Source organism: Poromitra crassiceps, assembly GCF_964638095.1.
Source record: "Poromitra crassiceps genome assembly, chromosome: 1".
NCBI classification, from domain to species: Eukaryota; Metazoa; Chordata; class Actinopteri; order Beryciformes; family Melamphaidae; genus Poromitra; species Poromitra crassiceps.
Window position 1 is genome coordinate 63,537,711 of NC_139623.1, and position 16,477 is coordinate 63,554,187.

Genomic DNA, 16,477 nt, shown 5'->3' on the forward strand with positions numbered 1-16,477 from the left:
GGTGTGAAGGAAAAGGTGTGAAGGAAACGCTATTGTGTCGTTTCTTTCAGAAACTGTCCTCGTGTAAAGGGCCCCTAAGTGTGTGACGGTGACCCTGGGTGCCCAGAGCAGCCAGTATGACCTTGATTTTGTTAACTGTGCAGAGCAGGACGCAGAGGCAGAGAAGGACACACAGAGAGAGGAGAGAGGTGTGTCCGCTGGCTCCACGGGTGTCCGGCCCAGACCAGCTTCCCCCAGACCCACCACCACCATCTACAGGGAGACGTTGCAGTTCCTGCTGCAGAACAACGCTGTGCAGGTACAACTATCCAGTGTTTAGCAGTAAAGTAAAGTGACACGTTACTGTAATTGTATTACATTCCCAGTAATCTAATCCCTTAGATTTTCCAAAACAGTAATTATATTACAGTTACTAATCCAAGTTACTTTACTTTCTCCAGTGCTGGCTGGCACAGCGCTAAAACAAAGTGGGGAGATAGGTCTGGCTATTCGAGACTATTGCGTTGCCAGAACGTGATTGTTTTTTGTCCTAGCTAGGCAAATAAATAAAAACTCTGCAGTTTGGATTATTATTGACTCCTCCAAAGTTTAATTGTTCCAATAAAGTGGATTCAGTTCGGGAGCTGGATAAACAGGTTGGCTTTTTCGGAAAGTGTGAACGGAAGTATAGTAAAGTATGAGTAACGTAACTAATTACTTTTGATACCAAGTAATAAGTAAATTAATTGTATTACTTTTTAAAGACCCTATGTGTAACTTCTGACTCTTACTGACACCGGTGGCCGTTAGTGGCAGTAACTGCAAGCAGTCTGTATGCATGTGCGCCATAGTTGCTCGAGCCCAGCAGCTGCCTGGCCAACACACTGAGACAGGCTGACAGCATAGACCGGTGTTGGTTGCTTCTTAACATTAGCTGATAAAAGTCACTCACGCAAGCAAGCTAACATTATCTAATAACGTTAGCATTATCTAATCTGGCTTTTTGTTAGGTATACTGTGAGACTGGAGGATTTACGTGCAGATACTTGATGGCCAAGACACACTTGGTAAACTGAAGTCTTGATAACTAGGAACGCTGTAGGACTTGATAGCTGAGTCTGCAAGGTTCGAAGATGGGAACTGTTGCAGAAGGTTGCCATGAGATGAATCTATGGACAACTGCAGAGGACTAGCAGAGCCAACTCTTATAGGTCCCGAATATGACATCACATTGTGTTATGACATCATCAGTGAGACCATCAAAGATGACATGATCATGAATTATGACATCATCACTGTCGACATCTCAATATTGACATCCTAACAGCGTCCAGTGATCAGTTAGTCATGACAGGCTGCTTTCATACTGTCCCCTAGAAATCAAAGAGACAGCACCCCCTGTATCCAAGAGACAGCAGCACCTGTATCCAGCTCCATATCAAAGAGACAGCACCCCCTGTATCAAAGAGACAGCAGCACCTGTATCCAAGAGACAGCACCCCCTGTATCCAAGAGACAGCAGCACCTGTATCCAGCTCCATATCAAAGAGACAGCACCCCCTGTATCAAAGAGACAGCAGCACCTGTATCCAAGAGACAGCACCCCCTGTATCAAAGAGACAGCAGCACCTGTATCCAGCTCCATATCAAAGAGACAGCACCCCCTGTATCAAAGAGACAGCAGCACCTGTATCCAAGAGACAGCACCCCCTGTATCCAGCTCCATATCAAAGAGACAGCACCCCCTGTATCAAAGAGACAGCACCCCCTGTGTCCAGCTCCATTTCCATCTCTTTTCCATTTATTATTGGTAGCTCACAATGTTCTGCAAGCCTCTTCAATACGGCCACATATTGCACCACAGACTCACCGTCCTGTTGGTTACGCTTGTGGAAACGGTACCTCTCTGCAATCACAAGAGGCTTGGGGGCGAAGTGACCCTGTAGCTCCTCCACGATGTCCGCGTAATCCATATCTCCAGGCTTTGTAGGTGCAATGAGACTGCGCAGTAAACCATATGTCTTCGGCCCCATCACGCTGAGCAACACCGGCACTTTCTTGGTGTCTTTGATCTCATTAGCAAGGACATAATGCTCAAAGCATTCAACATACATTGCCCACTGCTCACGCGGTCATCAAAGGGAGCCATATGTCCGATGATTGCAGCCATTCTGCGTCGTTCTTCTTGGTTCACTTGCAAACCCGAACTTGCGGGGGGGGACTGGCTCATTAGCGTAGTCCCACGTGTACTAACTAGCTAGCACTTCAATGAACTAACTAATACCGAGCTTGCGTCGTAGCGTGGATGTTCTTTCTCGTCCAGACTTCACTCACAACGCGACTCAGACGCTCGCAAGTGAGGAAAAACTTTAGACTCAACACCTCGTCGCCAATTTATGTAATGTCTACACCTACATTTACATTACATTTCGTCATTTGGCAGACGCTTTTATCCAAAGCGACTTACAATAACACACTTTTTGTCAGCAATAGAGCAATCAACTATGGAGCACAGTCTATGACAACTACAAATCCTGAAGGAACAGTGGTACGAGTTTAGTTTAGGATTTTTTTTTTTTTATTATTATTATTTTTTTTTAGAAAGAGAGAGAAAGAAGTTACCGTAAATTCCGGACTATAAGCCGCGGCTTTTTTCCCGTTTTTTGGCCCCTGCGGCTTATATAACGGTGCGGCTTATCTATGGATTTTTTCAGAAAAAAAATTTCAAATACAAATAAAATCTCTCTTTTTTAGCACTCTTTCTACCTATAAATCCACTTCTGTTTTAATTTCCTCTGTTGCCCTCTTTTCACCACACCGCGGACACTGTGTGCACTGTCGAAATAAACAAAGGTGTTGTGTTATGTTGTTTTGTTGAAATGTTACGGTAATACGGTAAATGGGAGCTTCCTCAAACAGCCAACAATCCCCTCTGTGCGTGAACCCTTACATATGGTAATTACGGTAAGCAAAGTTCATCAGCCCGGAATCACAACAAGACGAGCAGTCTCTCTCTCACTTACCATGGGGAAGGTACGCAGAAATTCACACGAAGCAGCTTTCAAGCTGAAAGCAGTCGAACTCGCACTAAAAGAGGGAAACAGAGCAGCCGCGCGTAACCTGGGCATCGATGAGTCAATGGTGAGGCGTTGGACGGTGCAGCAGGAGGAACTGTCTCAGTGTAAGAAGACAAAAAAGTCCTTCAGAGGCCACAAAAGCAGATGGCCGGAACTTGAAGATTCCCTTGAGGACTGGGTGTTGACCCAGAGAGCAGACGGCCGAGGCGTTTCCACGGTGCAGATCCGACAGAAGGCCAAAACAGTCGCCACCGAGATGAAAATTGAACATTTCAGAGGTGGGCCATCTTGGTGCTTTCGATTCATGAGACGAAAGGGACTGTCCGTCCGGGGGAGAACTACTGAACAACTCCCTCCCGACTACCAGGAGAAAATCACAAACTTCGGCGAATTCACACAAAGGAAGATCACGGAATATTATAGGAGTGTGAAAACATCCACAATCACCAACGGGTTCCAAAACGCTGGACTGCTGCGGGATGAAGAGAATGACGCCGCCACAGCTGGCGCTGAGGGCCGTCAGAGGCTTCAGAGGCTGTTCGATGCCGACAGTGATGAAGAGGAGTTCGTTGGTTTTGAGTGACAATGAAGGAGAGAGGAGAGTGGTTGACGAAGCCACCCTGAACCTGTTCGTTTCCGACACTGAAGATGAGGACTTTGGTGGTTTCAGTACGCAGGAAGAAGAGGAAGACGAGGATTAGTGACTTGACTTCTCTGGTTACAGGTTTGCTGCACATATAGCCTATTGTTGTGTGATTTTGTCTGGGGATTAGTGACCTGACTTTTGTTTTGTTTTGTTGAAATGTTAATAAATGGGAGCTTCCCCAAACAGCGATCTCTTTCCCGACATTCCTCTCTGTGCACGAACCCTTTCATATGGTAATTAAACATCAAAACACCCGCGGCTTATAGACCGGTGCGGCTTATAGAAGAAAAAAATAGTCAATTTTGGTCCCGCGGCTTATAGACCGGTGCGTCTTATAGTCCGGAATTTACGGTAGATCAAGAAGGGCCCAGATGGAGCCTGAAAAGGTGAGTCTTTAGTCTTTTCCGAAAGATCGGCAGTGATTCAGCAGTCCTGACCGAAGGTGGCAGCTCGTTCCACCATTGGGGTGCCAGGGACGAGAAGAGTCGAGATCGGGATGAGCGACTTTTGAGCGCCCGTAGCGAAGGAGGAGCGAGGCGCCCTGCACTGGTGGAGGAGCGAAGGGAGCGGTGAGAGGTTTGGAACCTGACCATAGATTGCAGGTACAGGGGAGCTGACTGGTGTACTGCCCTGTAGGCCAGTACCAGTGTCTTGAATTTGATGCGAGCTGAGATGGGAAGCCAGTGGAGGTCCCGGAAGAGGGGAGTGACATGAGAGAATTTGGGTTGGTTGAATACCAGACGGGCTGCAGCGTTCTGAATGAGCTGAAGCGGTCGGATGTCGGTGGCAGGTAGGCCGGCCAGGAGCACGTTGCAGTAGTCCAGGCGAGAGATGATAAGTGACTGGACCAGGAGTTGAGTCGCTTCTCTTGTGAGGAAGGGACGGATTTTGCGGATGTTGTAGAGGGAGAACCTACAGGAGCGTGCTGTCGCAGCTATGTTGGCTGAGCAAGACACCTGGTTGTTGACACTATTAAACGTGTCTAAGTGCGAATAACTTTGAGACACGCAAAGACACGCGGACGCATTGGCTTGCATTTCAACTCTGCTTCTTTACTGAGAGAGCAATTAGTACAGTGGTCAGACTGGCAAAGGCTTAGAGCACCCACTAGTGAGCAACTAGACACATAACACTTGGCTCAATGTATGTACAGTTAGTACATACATAACAATAAGGAAGGATTGGTATTAAAAACCGAAGCTCAGACCATGTCCGTGACGTTATACAGAATTCACGTCCATGCGCATTGTTCTGACTTTCTGTGTCTGTGTGCCTCCATTTCCCGTTGCGTGACATCAGGGTCTCCCCAAGAATGTATGTTTGTCTACCAGTTTGTTTGTCTAACATTCGCAAGATCCGCCCATTTCTCACCAGAGAAGCTACACAAATTCTGGTACAGTCATTGGTCTTGTCGCGCATCGACTACTGCAATGTCCTTTTGGCAGGCCTCCCTGCTTCTGAAATACTTCCTCTTCAGCTCATTCAGAACACAGCAGCCCGTCTGGTCTACAATTTACCTAGATTTTCCCATGTCACCCCCCTTTCCGAGAGCTTCACTGGCTTCCCATCCTGGCACGCATCAAATTCAAAACTTTGGCACTAGCTTTCAAGGCCATTCACCAAACAGCCCCCTCGTACTTACAGTCTATGGTCACTTTCCAAACCCCTCACCGCCCGTTCCGCCCCTCCACTAGTGCAGGACGTCTCGCCCCTCCCCTGCTACGTGGGCTCAGAAGCCGCTCTCGGTTGAGACTTCTCTTACCTGGCCCCAAAATGGTGGAATGAACTTCCCCCTGACATCAGGACTGCCGCATCACTACCCATTTTCTGCATAAAACTTAAAACTCATCTCTTCAGACTTTACATAGACCCTTCCTGAATTCCCTCCCTCCTCTCTGCCTGCGTTGTTTTTAATTTAATTCTCTGTTTTTGAAATGTTTGCTCCTTTAATTGTTCACACCTTTAATCTCCCCTTTTATATTGGCTTCTCCTATTTTTACTATTGTTTTTCTATTTTGTCTATTCATGTTTTATTGTGTGCTGTCAGTGGTTCCCAACCACCGGGCCGTGGACCGGTACCGGGCCGCAACGCATTTGGTACCGGGCCGCGTGCCCCATCCCAAAAAAAATAAAAAAATACAAACAGAAATAAACGTCAACTTGAAACTATGTTTCAACTACCACACAGCCTATAATATTATATAGCCTATGTTTATTATTATTATTATTATTATTATTATTATTATTATTATTATTATTATTATTATTATTATTATTATTATTATTATTATTTATTTTTTAAGTAAAGTGCCAGGGACCAGATTAATTTCCTAAATGGATAATAAACTGAAATGTGGTGTGTGTGTGTGTGTGTGTGTGTGTGTGTGTGTGTGTGTGTGTGTGTGTGTGTGTGTGTGTGTGTGTGTGTGTGCGTGCGTGCGTGTGCGTGTGTGTGTGCAGGCAGCTCAGAGGGCTCTGTCCCGGGAGCTGCTGTGTGCAGAGGGAGGCCGGAGCTCCTCCTACCTCGTCTGTCTGGCCAGACTGCAGCTGCTCAGAGGAGACTACTGCAGCGCCAACGCCAGCCTGCAGGAGGTGCTGCAGCACAGCCTCCAGGTACTCATTCTGACACAACTAAGCTAACATCACAGAACAGCAAACAAGGCTAGGTCGGAACCTAGCATATGGCCAGTGCGATAAAGCCTTCATGAGCATGAGCACTCAAATCAGCATGCAAATTGGACTGGACAAAGCCAGATATCGGGCCCGCTTGCGTTGGCCAAAAAGCATTAGTTTAGATTCTATTCTGCCGCGGGGAAAGTCCCCCCAGAAGGTATTAGGGCCCACTCTACGCGGGGTGTCGTGACATCCTGGGCGTTATTGCATGGTGTGTCGGTGGAGGACATGTGTGCGGCTGCCTCATGGTCTACTCACCACACCTTTGTTAGGTTCTTCTTGACGTGGCCAACGCACCCTTTGCGCACGCTGTTTTGTCGGCCGCCAGGTGGTAGTTCGGTCCTTATTCACTCATTATGCCTTCGGGTTGCCACGGGCTACGGCCATGTGCTCTGTTGCCAGCCTCGGGTCTCAGGGTCGCACGAGGTGCTTCCTTGCAGCAAGGTTGGTTGGATAACTGGCAGAGTGTGAGAATCTGAAGTTCGAAACGAAGTAAAACGTTGGGGTTGTCCTACAACCCAGGTTTTACGAGTGAGAATGAGGATTCCACACATCTAGCCTTGCTGCTTTCGTTCGGAACAGCAGATCATTGGACACTTATGAGTGAGGTCTCTAGCTTATGGCATGGACGTGACGTGGCGGTCATGGGGGCGGAGTGGGTGGCCGTGTCATAGCCAGAGTTGCCAGGATGCCTTCAGGCATAATGGGTGATTTTATAGGGGTCAATTTTGGGAGAAAATGGACGTTCATCCAGGAGGATCCCTGCTGTGAGCAGCTTGGCATAGTGTGAGAATCCTCGTTCTCACTCGTAAAACCTGGGTTGTAGGACAACCCCAACGTTAGATCATGTTCTTGTTTATTTTTACTTTAAGTTACAATTAAGCTTGACTTATGGAGCACGGTCAAAAAGCTGTGTGCTGCCTTCTGCACTGACGCACGCTGTCTGATAACTGAATATGGAATATTCTAGAAGATTCTGGGTTTCTACACATGCGCAGTAGGTATCAATCAAGTATGCAGGCACACATCCAATCTGAAATGATCAAACTGCTGAAATACAACGCCCATCTTAAATCCTGCTCTTTCCAATATTCACTCATGCAAAATAAAACATATCATTATCCTACAGCTGCATCTGGCCCCCGGGTCGGACTTTGGACATGCCTGTCTTATATAGCTATGTGAGCTACCTCCATCAAATAAACATCTAGCCACCTAACTTTGAGTGGGTGAGTGTATCCATATTGTAGCCGTCTGGAGTAATACTGTATTACTCATTGAACTACTGGGAGAGCTGTCAGCTGACTGTCAGCCCGTCTTGTGCTTCCCTGTCTTCCGTCTCTGTGTCTTTCTTGTTGATTTGCTAATTGAGGACAAACTTTATGGTGTCTTCGACCACATTCTTCACAGGTGATTCCCTGCACCCTACAATTACGCGTAACATGCCTGCTGCCCAGACACACAAAACACTTGCCTTGGTTTCTTAGTTTTTCTCTCAGTTCAAGAGTCAGTTTTGTACAGTTCATGGATCTGTGGTCTCCTCCCCCACAGAAGATACACTTAGGATAGTTTCTGATGTCGGCAGCACGAAATATTGCTGTGGAGGGTGTGTATGATCTTCTTTCTGGCATTCTCTTTTCCATATAGGATCTTTCCCATTGTCTTTCTTTATCTTGTCGTTTTGCACTTTGTCTAAGGTTGGCTGTCCTCTCCTGACTTTCAACCTCCTTTTGCACAAACCTCATCAGATGTTGCACACTGAACATGTCATCTGTGTCATCATCCTCTTCTTGTTCACCAGTATTTTGACGAATGAACTCCAAGGCTATTTCTTCGGGTATCAATTTCATGAGAATTGTACACAAGTTGCCATAAGTGTTTGAAACTACTCCCATTGAGTCTAGACTACGCATTTGGATTTCAATGTCATCATATAGTCCAGTGATACTCAACTTGCGGCCCGTGGGCCAGATGCGGCCCGCGACAGGGTGCAGAGTGGGCGCCCGAACATTTTCTAATCATTTCACGTTAGTTTTCATTGTGAATTAGGGTGCTTTCACACTGGTGCCCAGGTACCGTTCCCGAGCACACAAATTGACCCCAGTTTCGGAACGTTTGCTGAGTGTGAACGTTGCATTCCATTCCGCGCCCGGGCGCGCAACAGGGAACCGTGACAGGATCCACTTGAAAAGGTGGTCTGGGAAGCGCTTTGGCGTGCTGCCCGGGCACGGAACACTTGCGAGTGTGTAAGCCAACCGTTCCGAACCACATACGTCTTATTTGACAATTTAAAACACACATAATACTGCTTCACAGAAGGCAGACATTATGAAACATAAAAAACTGCAGAGGATTAAAACACAGGCTTATTTCCATTGTGGTCCTCTGGGGGAAAAGGAAGGGGGATGGCTGACAGGATTGTCAGGTGCAAAAACAATACTTATGACTCACAATACATAAATACATATATAAATTTACATAGAGTACAAAGTTATAAAGTACAATATACATTCTCGCCCTGATACAGTGCTAGGTACCTACCTATTCTAAGAGACTGGAAGCCAACCATTTTTTAATTGCTGTCTTGCTTAAAACTGCTCTGTGCCTCAATAAGCTTCAGTGATGCTGGAACTTTGTTCCACTCAATGGCAGCAGAGTACATAAAGGTATTCTTACCTACTAAAGTCCAGCGGGGGAGAGAGGAGGGGGTTAAGAGAGAGGAGGGGGGGTAATCGTTCCCGGGTGCGGAACGGAACGGAAGGAAAGCAATCGTTCCCAGTGAGAAAGCAGAGAATCTAATTCACAATAAAAACTAACGTGAAATAAAGTTTGACTGAGCTCCAGCAATCCGCTACAGAAAAATTAGTTTGTTTGTTTATTAACTGGCCCCTGGCCTCCTATCCTTTTACGAAAGTGGCCCCCGGGCAAAGCAAGTTGAGTCTCCCTGTATAGTCTGTGTAATGCTGCTACATCATTGGCTCTTTTAACTGTGTTCAAATTTAGCAGTTTATTCATATGTGCATTTATAATGAGATCTTTACGCCCAAATTGGCTGATGAGCATTTTCTTGGCATTGTCATAATCCATCTGTCTATCCATTTAATCATCTATCTATCCATCTAATACTCTATCCATTTATCCATCCATCCATCCATCTATCTATCTATCTATCTATCTATCTATCTATCTATCTATCTATCTATCTATCTATCTATCTATCTATCTATCTATCTATCTATCTATCCATCTATATATCTATCCATCTATCCATCCATCTATCTATCCATTTATCAATCTACATGTATCCATCTATCTATCTATCTATCCATCTATCTATATATCTATCCATCTATCCATCCATCTATCTATCCATCTAATCATCTATCCATCCATCTATCTATCCATCTAATCATCTATCTATCCATCATCCATCCATCCATCCATCTATCCTATAATAAGATAATAATATATATATAATATATAATATAACATATCAATGTTCAACTGTGCCCAGATGAAGGTAAAGGGCTGGTTTGGTTGTGTTGCTGTGAGCAGGATCCAGACGTGTGGGCTCTGAGCGGTCACTGTCTCTTCCTGAGCGGAGAGCTGAGGAAGGCCCAGAACAGCCTAGAGAGGAGCCTGGACTTCAACCAGCAACCTGCACACACACACCCAGTCTACCTCCGCCTGGGACACCTCTACCTGCACCACAGACAGGTAACACACACACACACACACACACACACAGTCTACCTCCGCCTGGGACACATCTACCTGCACCACAGACAACAACACACACAATCACAGTCTACCTCCGCCTGGGAGACCTTTACCTGCACCACAGAGGTAACACACACACACACACACACACACACACACACACACACACACACACACACACAGTCCACCTCTGCCTGGGACACATCTACCTGCACCACAGGCAGGTAACACACACACACACACACACACACACACACACACACACACACAGTCCACCTCTGCCTGGGACACATCTACCTGCACCACAGACAGGTAACACACACACACACACACACACACACACACACACACACACACACACAGTCCACCTCTGCCTGGGACAGCTCTAGCTGCACCACAGACAGGTAACACACACACACACACACACACACACACACACACACACACACACACACAGTCCACCTCTGCCTGGGACAGCTCTAGCTGCACCACAGACAGGTAACACACACACACACACACACACACACACACACACAGTCCACCTCTGCCTGGGACAGCTCTAGCTGCACCACAGACAGGTAACACACACACACACACACACACACACACACACACACACACAGTCTACCTCTGCCTGGGACAGCTCTAGCTGCACCACAGACAGGTAACACACACACACACACACACAGTCTACCTCTGCCTGGGACAGCTCTAGCTGCACCACAGACAGGTAACACACACACACACACACACACACACACACAGTCCACCTCTGCCTGGGACAGCTCTAGCTGCACCACAGACAGGTAACACACACACACACACACACACACACACACACAGTCCACCTCTGCCTGGGACAGCTCTAGCTGCACCACAGACAGGTAACACACACACACACACACACACACACACACACACACACACACACACACACACACAGTCCACCTCTGCCTGGGACAGCTCTAGCTGCACCACAGACAGGTAACACACACACACACACACACACACACACACACACAGTCCACCTCTGCCTGGGACAGCTCTAGCTGCACCACAGACAGGTAACACACACACACACCACCACCACCAACAGAGGCAACCTTCACTGATCTTCTGGGCTTTGAAGTGTGTGAAGGAACAATCAGCAGCTGGTGAGTCAGGGTGAAAACAAAGTCGAGCGGTAACATTGTTGAGTCCAATATTTCATCAGTTATAGGCTACTTTCAAATTACTATTTGAACTGGAATTTGATTTTGTGATTTGTTGACACTGATTTTGACCAGATTCAGAAAATCAGATTGGTGATTTTTTGGGGGGATTCATAGCCTCTACATGAGACTCAGCCTTCATTCTGAGTCTCGGTTTAGCAACCCCTCATTCCACTGCAGGCTCAAACGCAGCCTTCTTCGGCTGTGTCATTTCGGGTTCAACTGCTCCACAGCGCCGGATGTACAGTATCGGTTGAGTGCTCAGTGGTTGGGAGGGTGTACTGCACTGTTTACAATTTTGGCAACTCTGGCATGTGAATAATGGCTTGGTATTGGAAACTACGCAATATTTGGGAATACCATGGGACCCAAATCTTGGATAACAACATTGTGTCGGAGGTGGGTACAGTTTTATTGTGATTGATAATATCGATATGTCGCTTACAGCCATTTTAGCCGAGCCTGCAGTGGAATGAGGGGTTGCTAAGCTGAGACTCAGAATGAAGGCTGAGTCTCAGGTCAAGGCTAGGGGATTCACAACCTTCTGTGTGACTGCAGTTTGAGCGAGCCAAAGAGATCTACCTGCAGGCCTGCAGCTCCGCCCCCTCCTGTCGCACCTGGCTGGGCCTGGGCATCGCCTGTTACCGGGTAAAAAACACTGCTGCTCAGTGCTCACACACCCACCAGTGAGGCTTGGGGTCCTATCAGCTAGTTTGATACACTAACTGAAATAGGTACAGTCTTCTGGACGCTGAGCGCACCGTTTATCAAGACCCAGCATTCTGAAGCAACAGCCTCCATAGCCCCGAAACGAGACTCTGTTCTGAAATGTGCTATACAAATAAACTAAACGAGACTCTGTTCTGAAATGTGCTATACAAATAAACTAAACGAGACTCTGTTCTGAAATGTGCTACAAATAAACTTGACTTGACTTGATTTCTCTAACCCCGTCGCCGAGAAGCAATGTTCTCAAGTAGGTGGCTTTGAAATGTTTCTGTGGGACTTGTAAATATGTGCGCATCGCTGATGTAGACAGCTTGGGAGCGAAAGTCGCATGCTAGTCTATGTATGTACACGGGACTCTTTTCTGGCAGCGAGCGGTAGCTAAGCTAACAGAACAGTCTTGTTTCGGGGCTACAGCCTCCACAGCTCTGTCTCACTAGTACAGGGGCCAATAACTAAAACGTAATTTAGCCACCTAAAACAACGCCCACCTAAACAAATCAATATCAGTGTACATGCACGCTCTATTTTGACAATTTTCAGCGCTTTACTTTACCGTCAACCAGCCCTCTCATTCGGCACTATTTCCTCCCAACCGTACAACTACCGTATTCCTCCGCTAAACGCCTTCACAGAGCCGCGGCGCTGGTGCAGATCAGCTGTTATTTTGGGTTATTTCTCCCGGCTTGTTAGTGAAGACAACAAATAGAATACACGAACGAAAATATGAGTGATTTTGATAGCGAGGACGATATGCCATTCACCTTGGTGACAAGAGGATACAATTATGCAGAGATTGAACAGGCAGAAAGAGAGATACGAGGAACTGCCATAATATGCTGCCTAAATGCCGGTGTCCTGCAGACCTTTTTCACCATTCCCAGGATAAATTGTGGAAAACGTCCCAGACCAGAGAGGCCAGGTGACTTGTTGTCTCTAAAGTAAGTCAGTGTTTTGTCTCTCTTCTAAGCCTTCATGTTTTGTAAACCGCGGCTCTGTGCTCTGTGAAGGCGTTTAGCGGAGGAATATGGTAATTGTACGGTTGGGAGGAAATAGTGCCGAATGAGACGGTAAAGTAAAGTGCTGAAAATGGTCAAAATAGAGCGTGCATGTACACTGATATTGATTTGTTTAGGTGGGCGTTGTTTTAGGTGGCTAAATTAAGGTTTAGTTCTTGGCCCCGTGTACTAGAGAGACAGAGCTGTGGAGGCTGTTGCTTCAGAGTGCTGGATCTTGATAGACGGTGCACTCAGCGTCCAGAACACTGTACCTATTTCAGTTAGTGTATCGAACTAGCTGATAGGACCCCACTTCAAACAAACCGAACTATCCCTTTAACCTAGTTCCACTCTGTAACTGAATTGAGTACAGTTGGCAAGGAACCAAACCTAGGGTGGGATTCAGGGTAGGCCTATATGCAGGGAAAAGTAAAAAAAGTAAAATGCAATACCTTTTAAGACCTTTTTTAAGACCCTTTCAATATATTTCAAGACCTCAACGCCACTTTCGTCACATCAACGATAGGCGTGTAAATGACAAGTTTCATCACAATACATTATATAGATTCTTTGGACAACAATACGATATTTTCCGATATCACAAAGTCTGTCACAATATGATATGGATTCAATTCAGGGGTCTGCAATATTAATATCATTATGCTCATTTAGCACCATCAGCACATTAGCTACTAAATTTAATACCTCTCATACCTCTCATTTAAGAGTTTTTAATACTTTTTAAGGGTCTTAATTTTCCATAAATTGATTTATCAACTTCTAATACTTTTCAAGACCCAGCGGATACCCTGTTGGATAAGCGGTTGAAGATGGATGGATGGATGTTCATGAAACAACATATATTGAAGACCTTTCTATATTGCTCAAAATTAGCTGGAACAGAGAACAGTTTTCTCACCCATCAATAATGCGCTAATGTGCTCATAAGGCGCTTTCTTGTCACACACTGGGGGCGGCTGTAGCTCAGGAGGTAGAGCGGGTCGTCCACTGATCACTTTGGATAAAAGAGGTCGGGGGTTCGATTCCCGGCTCCTCCAGTCTGCATGTCGAAGTGTCCTTGGGCAAGACACTGAACCCCAAATTGCTCCCGTTGGAGCACCCTGCGTGGTAACCTGCCGCCATCGGTGTGTGAATGGGTGAAGTAGCTACCTACTGACTGTAAAGCGCTTTGGATAAAAGCGCTATATAAATGCAGGCCATTTACCATTTACCATTCACACTGGACACACCCAGGTCAGCTTCTTCTCATTCATTTAGATGTAAAGTGTAGCATCGAAGCACTGTGAAGGTGTGAGCACATCAACGCTCGGCAAGGGATTGTTAGCCTCATCTTCCCAATCTGGGGGGAAAAAAGGCACTCAAAATAGACCCTGTAGTACTGCATGAAATACCATTCAAATTTTTGTAATGACTGGATGTTGTAGGATGAAGCAACTGTGTTCTACAATAGAGAGGCAAAGTGAACGTCACTTCCTGCTTCAGCACTGTACCAGAGATTTTCTTCCGCAATTTATTTTCCCATAGACATTTTGTAAAATGCTTATAAAAATAGTTTCACTTGGTCAAACCAAACGGTTCAGATATATTTTGAATCGGGAGAGATCATAGAACATTTCACTCAGACCAAAACTTAAAACACAGAAAAAACAGACATTTTCACAAACATTTTCTTTCAACCCGCATTTTTTTACATTTTGGTCAGAGTGAAATGTTATGCGATCTCTCCTGTTTCTACATATATCTGTACCATTTGGTTTGAACAAGTAAAACTATTTTTATAAGCATTTTACAAAATGTAAAATTCTGGTTCTGAAGCAGGAAGTGACGTTCCACTTTGCCTCTCTATATATGGACTGTGCTTCTGAAGTAGACTGAAAGCAAAAGCCCCACACCACCACCATGTGACTTCTCAAACAGAACTTTGTGTTGATTTATATAGCGGTCTACATCAGGGGTTTTCAAAGTCTGAGACTGTGGGCCTCCCCCAGACAAAGCTTGCATAAAGGCTCGCTCAGCTCCTATGATGATAATGTTATTTGATCCAATTTAGACACTCAACAATTGAGCCAAGATAGCCTGATATTGCTGTCTGACATACTTCAGACTAAACCAAATAGATAAAAAGGTCTGAAGACATTTATTAGTTTCTGACTCTAGGAAAAGTCAAATTCCCCAAAACTACTGTATCTCTGAACTATCTCTTTGACCAAATCACACACATTTAGGCTATTCTATGAGATCTCCTTTTGATAACTAATTTAATAACTGATATATTGTTTCACTTCCGATTAAATCATTACGTTGTGAACTGTGTGTGTGTGGTGTGCGTGTGTGTAGCTTGAGGAGCTGGGTGAAGCTGAGGATGCGCTGACAGAGGCCAACACTCTGAACAACATGGATGCAGAGGTGTGGGGCTACCTGGCTCTGGTTTGCCTCAAGGTGAGTGGGGGGAAAAAGACTCACTTTCTTTCTCACATTTCAATGTCACATCACAATCATTGTTGATAAACATATTTTCTTCGTTCCAACATAAGTTTCCTCTGACCGATTTCGGTGTTCAAACTGAAATGTTTAGTAAAAATAGATTCAGTCTGGAGCAACAGATCACAGAATCACTGATTTGGGGGTTTATCATGGCGGAAGAGAGGCACAGAGTCAAACGGAGCTTAATCTGTTCACAGGGAGGAGACAGCATTTCTCCCTCCCTCCCCATGTTCAGACTTTCCCAGCTTAGTCCGGGGACTTGAACTAGGGACCATCAGCCTGCTTCCCTCATGTTTCAGCCTCCAGTCTTGTCAATGAGTGTTTTCCTTCTTCTCTTTCAGTCTGGCAGACGAGTGGAAGCAGAACAGTCCTACAAATATGTCATCAAGGTAAGCTGGAGTCCTGGTGCTGTGGAGGCCATGTTTACCACATGTATGTTTCCTGCCTGATCCCCAGTGGATTTTCTCTCCAGTTGAATCTGCGGAATGAGTCCATCCTCCAGGAGATCAAAGAGCTGCAGGACGTGTTGGGCTTTGGAGACCCGTCTTTCTGAAGAAACAAACATCAAACCTCTGCTATCTTATGCAAACTGGGCCACTCTAATGAGTGTTCTATTGTGTTCCTATTGTGTTAATTTAAAGTTTAAATATTGAGATTTGTTTGTTTGTTTTCATTTGACATACAAGAGACTGACAGACAGGCTAACCTCTTCAATTCCTAATCAGTCTGATTTGAGAGGGGGAAACATCAAACTAAATATTGAGCACTGTACTGAGTAAGAACAATTTAAAAAGTTGTTTGTTAAACAATACACATCAGAGTAACAACTGAAAGTAAGGCAATTATATCACAGTGGACTACTATGGTATTACTGAACGCAGCTCTGTGACATTACATTTGATATGTGATGTAAACTGATCATGCGAATGGGAATAGTGTGTA

At 45.6% G+C, this 16,477-nt stretch overlaps 1 protein-coding gene across 1 annotated transcript in view; it reads left to right on the plus strand.

Annotated features, from left to right (window-relative positions):
- Positions 1–16,469, plus strand: part of LOC310789804 (cilia- and flagella-associated protein 70-like) — a gene marked incomplete at its 5' end in the record, with an annotated part of 125,897 nt that extends 109,428 nt beyond the window's left edge. Inside the window, 7 exons of the mRNA XM_083651483.1 lie at positions 144–298; positions 6,163–6,315; positions 9,931–10,092; positions 11,865–11,954; positions 15,389–15,490; positions 15,877–15,924; positions 16,008–16,469. Coding sequence (XP_083507609.1) covers positions 144–298; positions 6,163–6,315; positions 9,931–10,092; positions 11,865–11,954; positions 15,389–15,490; positions 15,877–15,924; positions 16,008–16,088 — 791 coding nt within the window. The 3' untranslated portion in view covers positions 16,089–16,469. The remainder of the gene's footprint in view (positions 1–143; positions 299–6,162; positions 6,316–9,930; positions 10,093–11,864; positions 11,955–15,388; positions 15,491–15,876; positions 15,925–16,007) is intronic.
- Between the last annotated feature and the right edge of the window lie 8 nt (positions 16,470–16,477).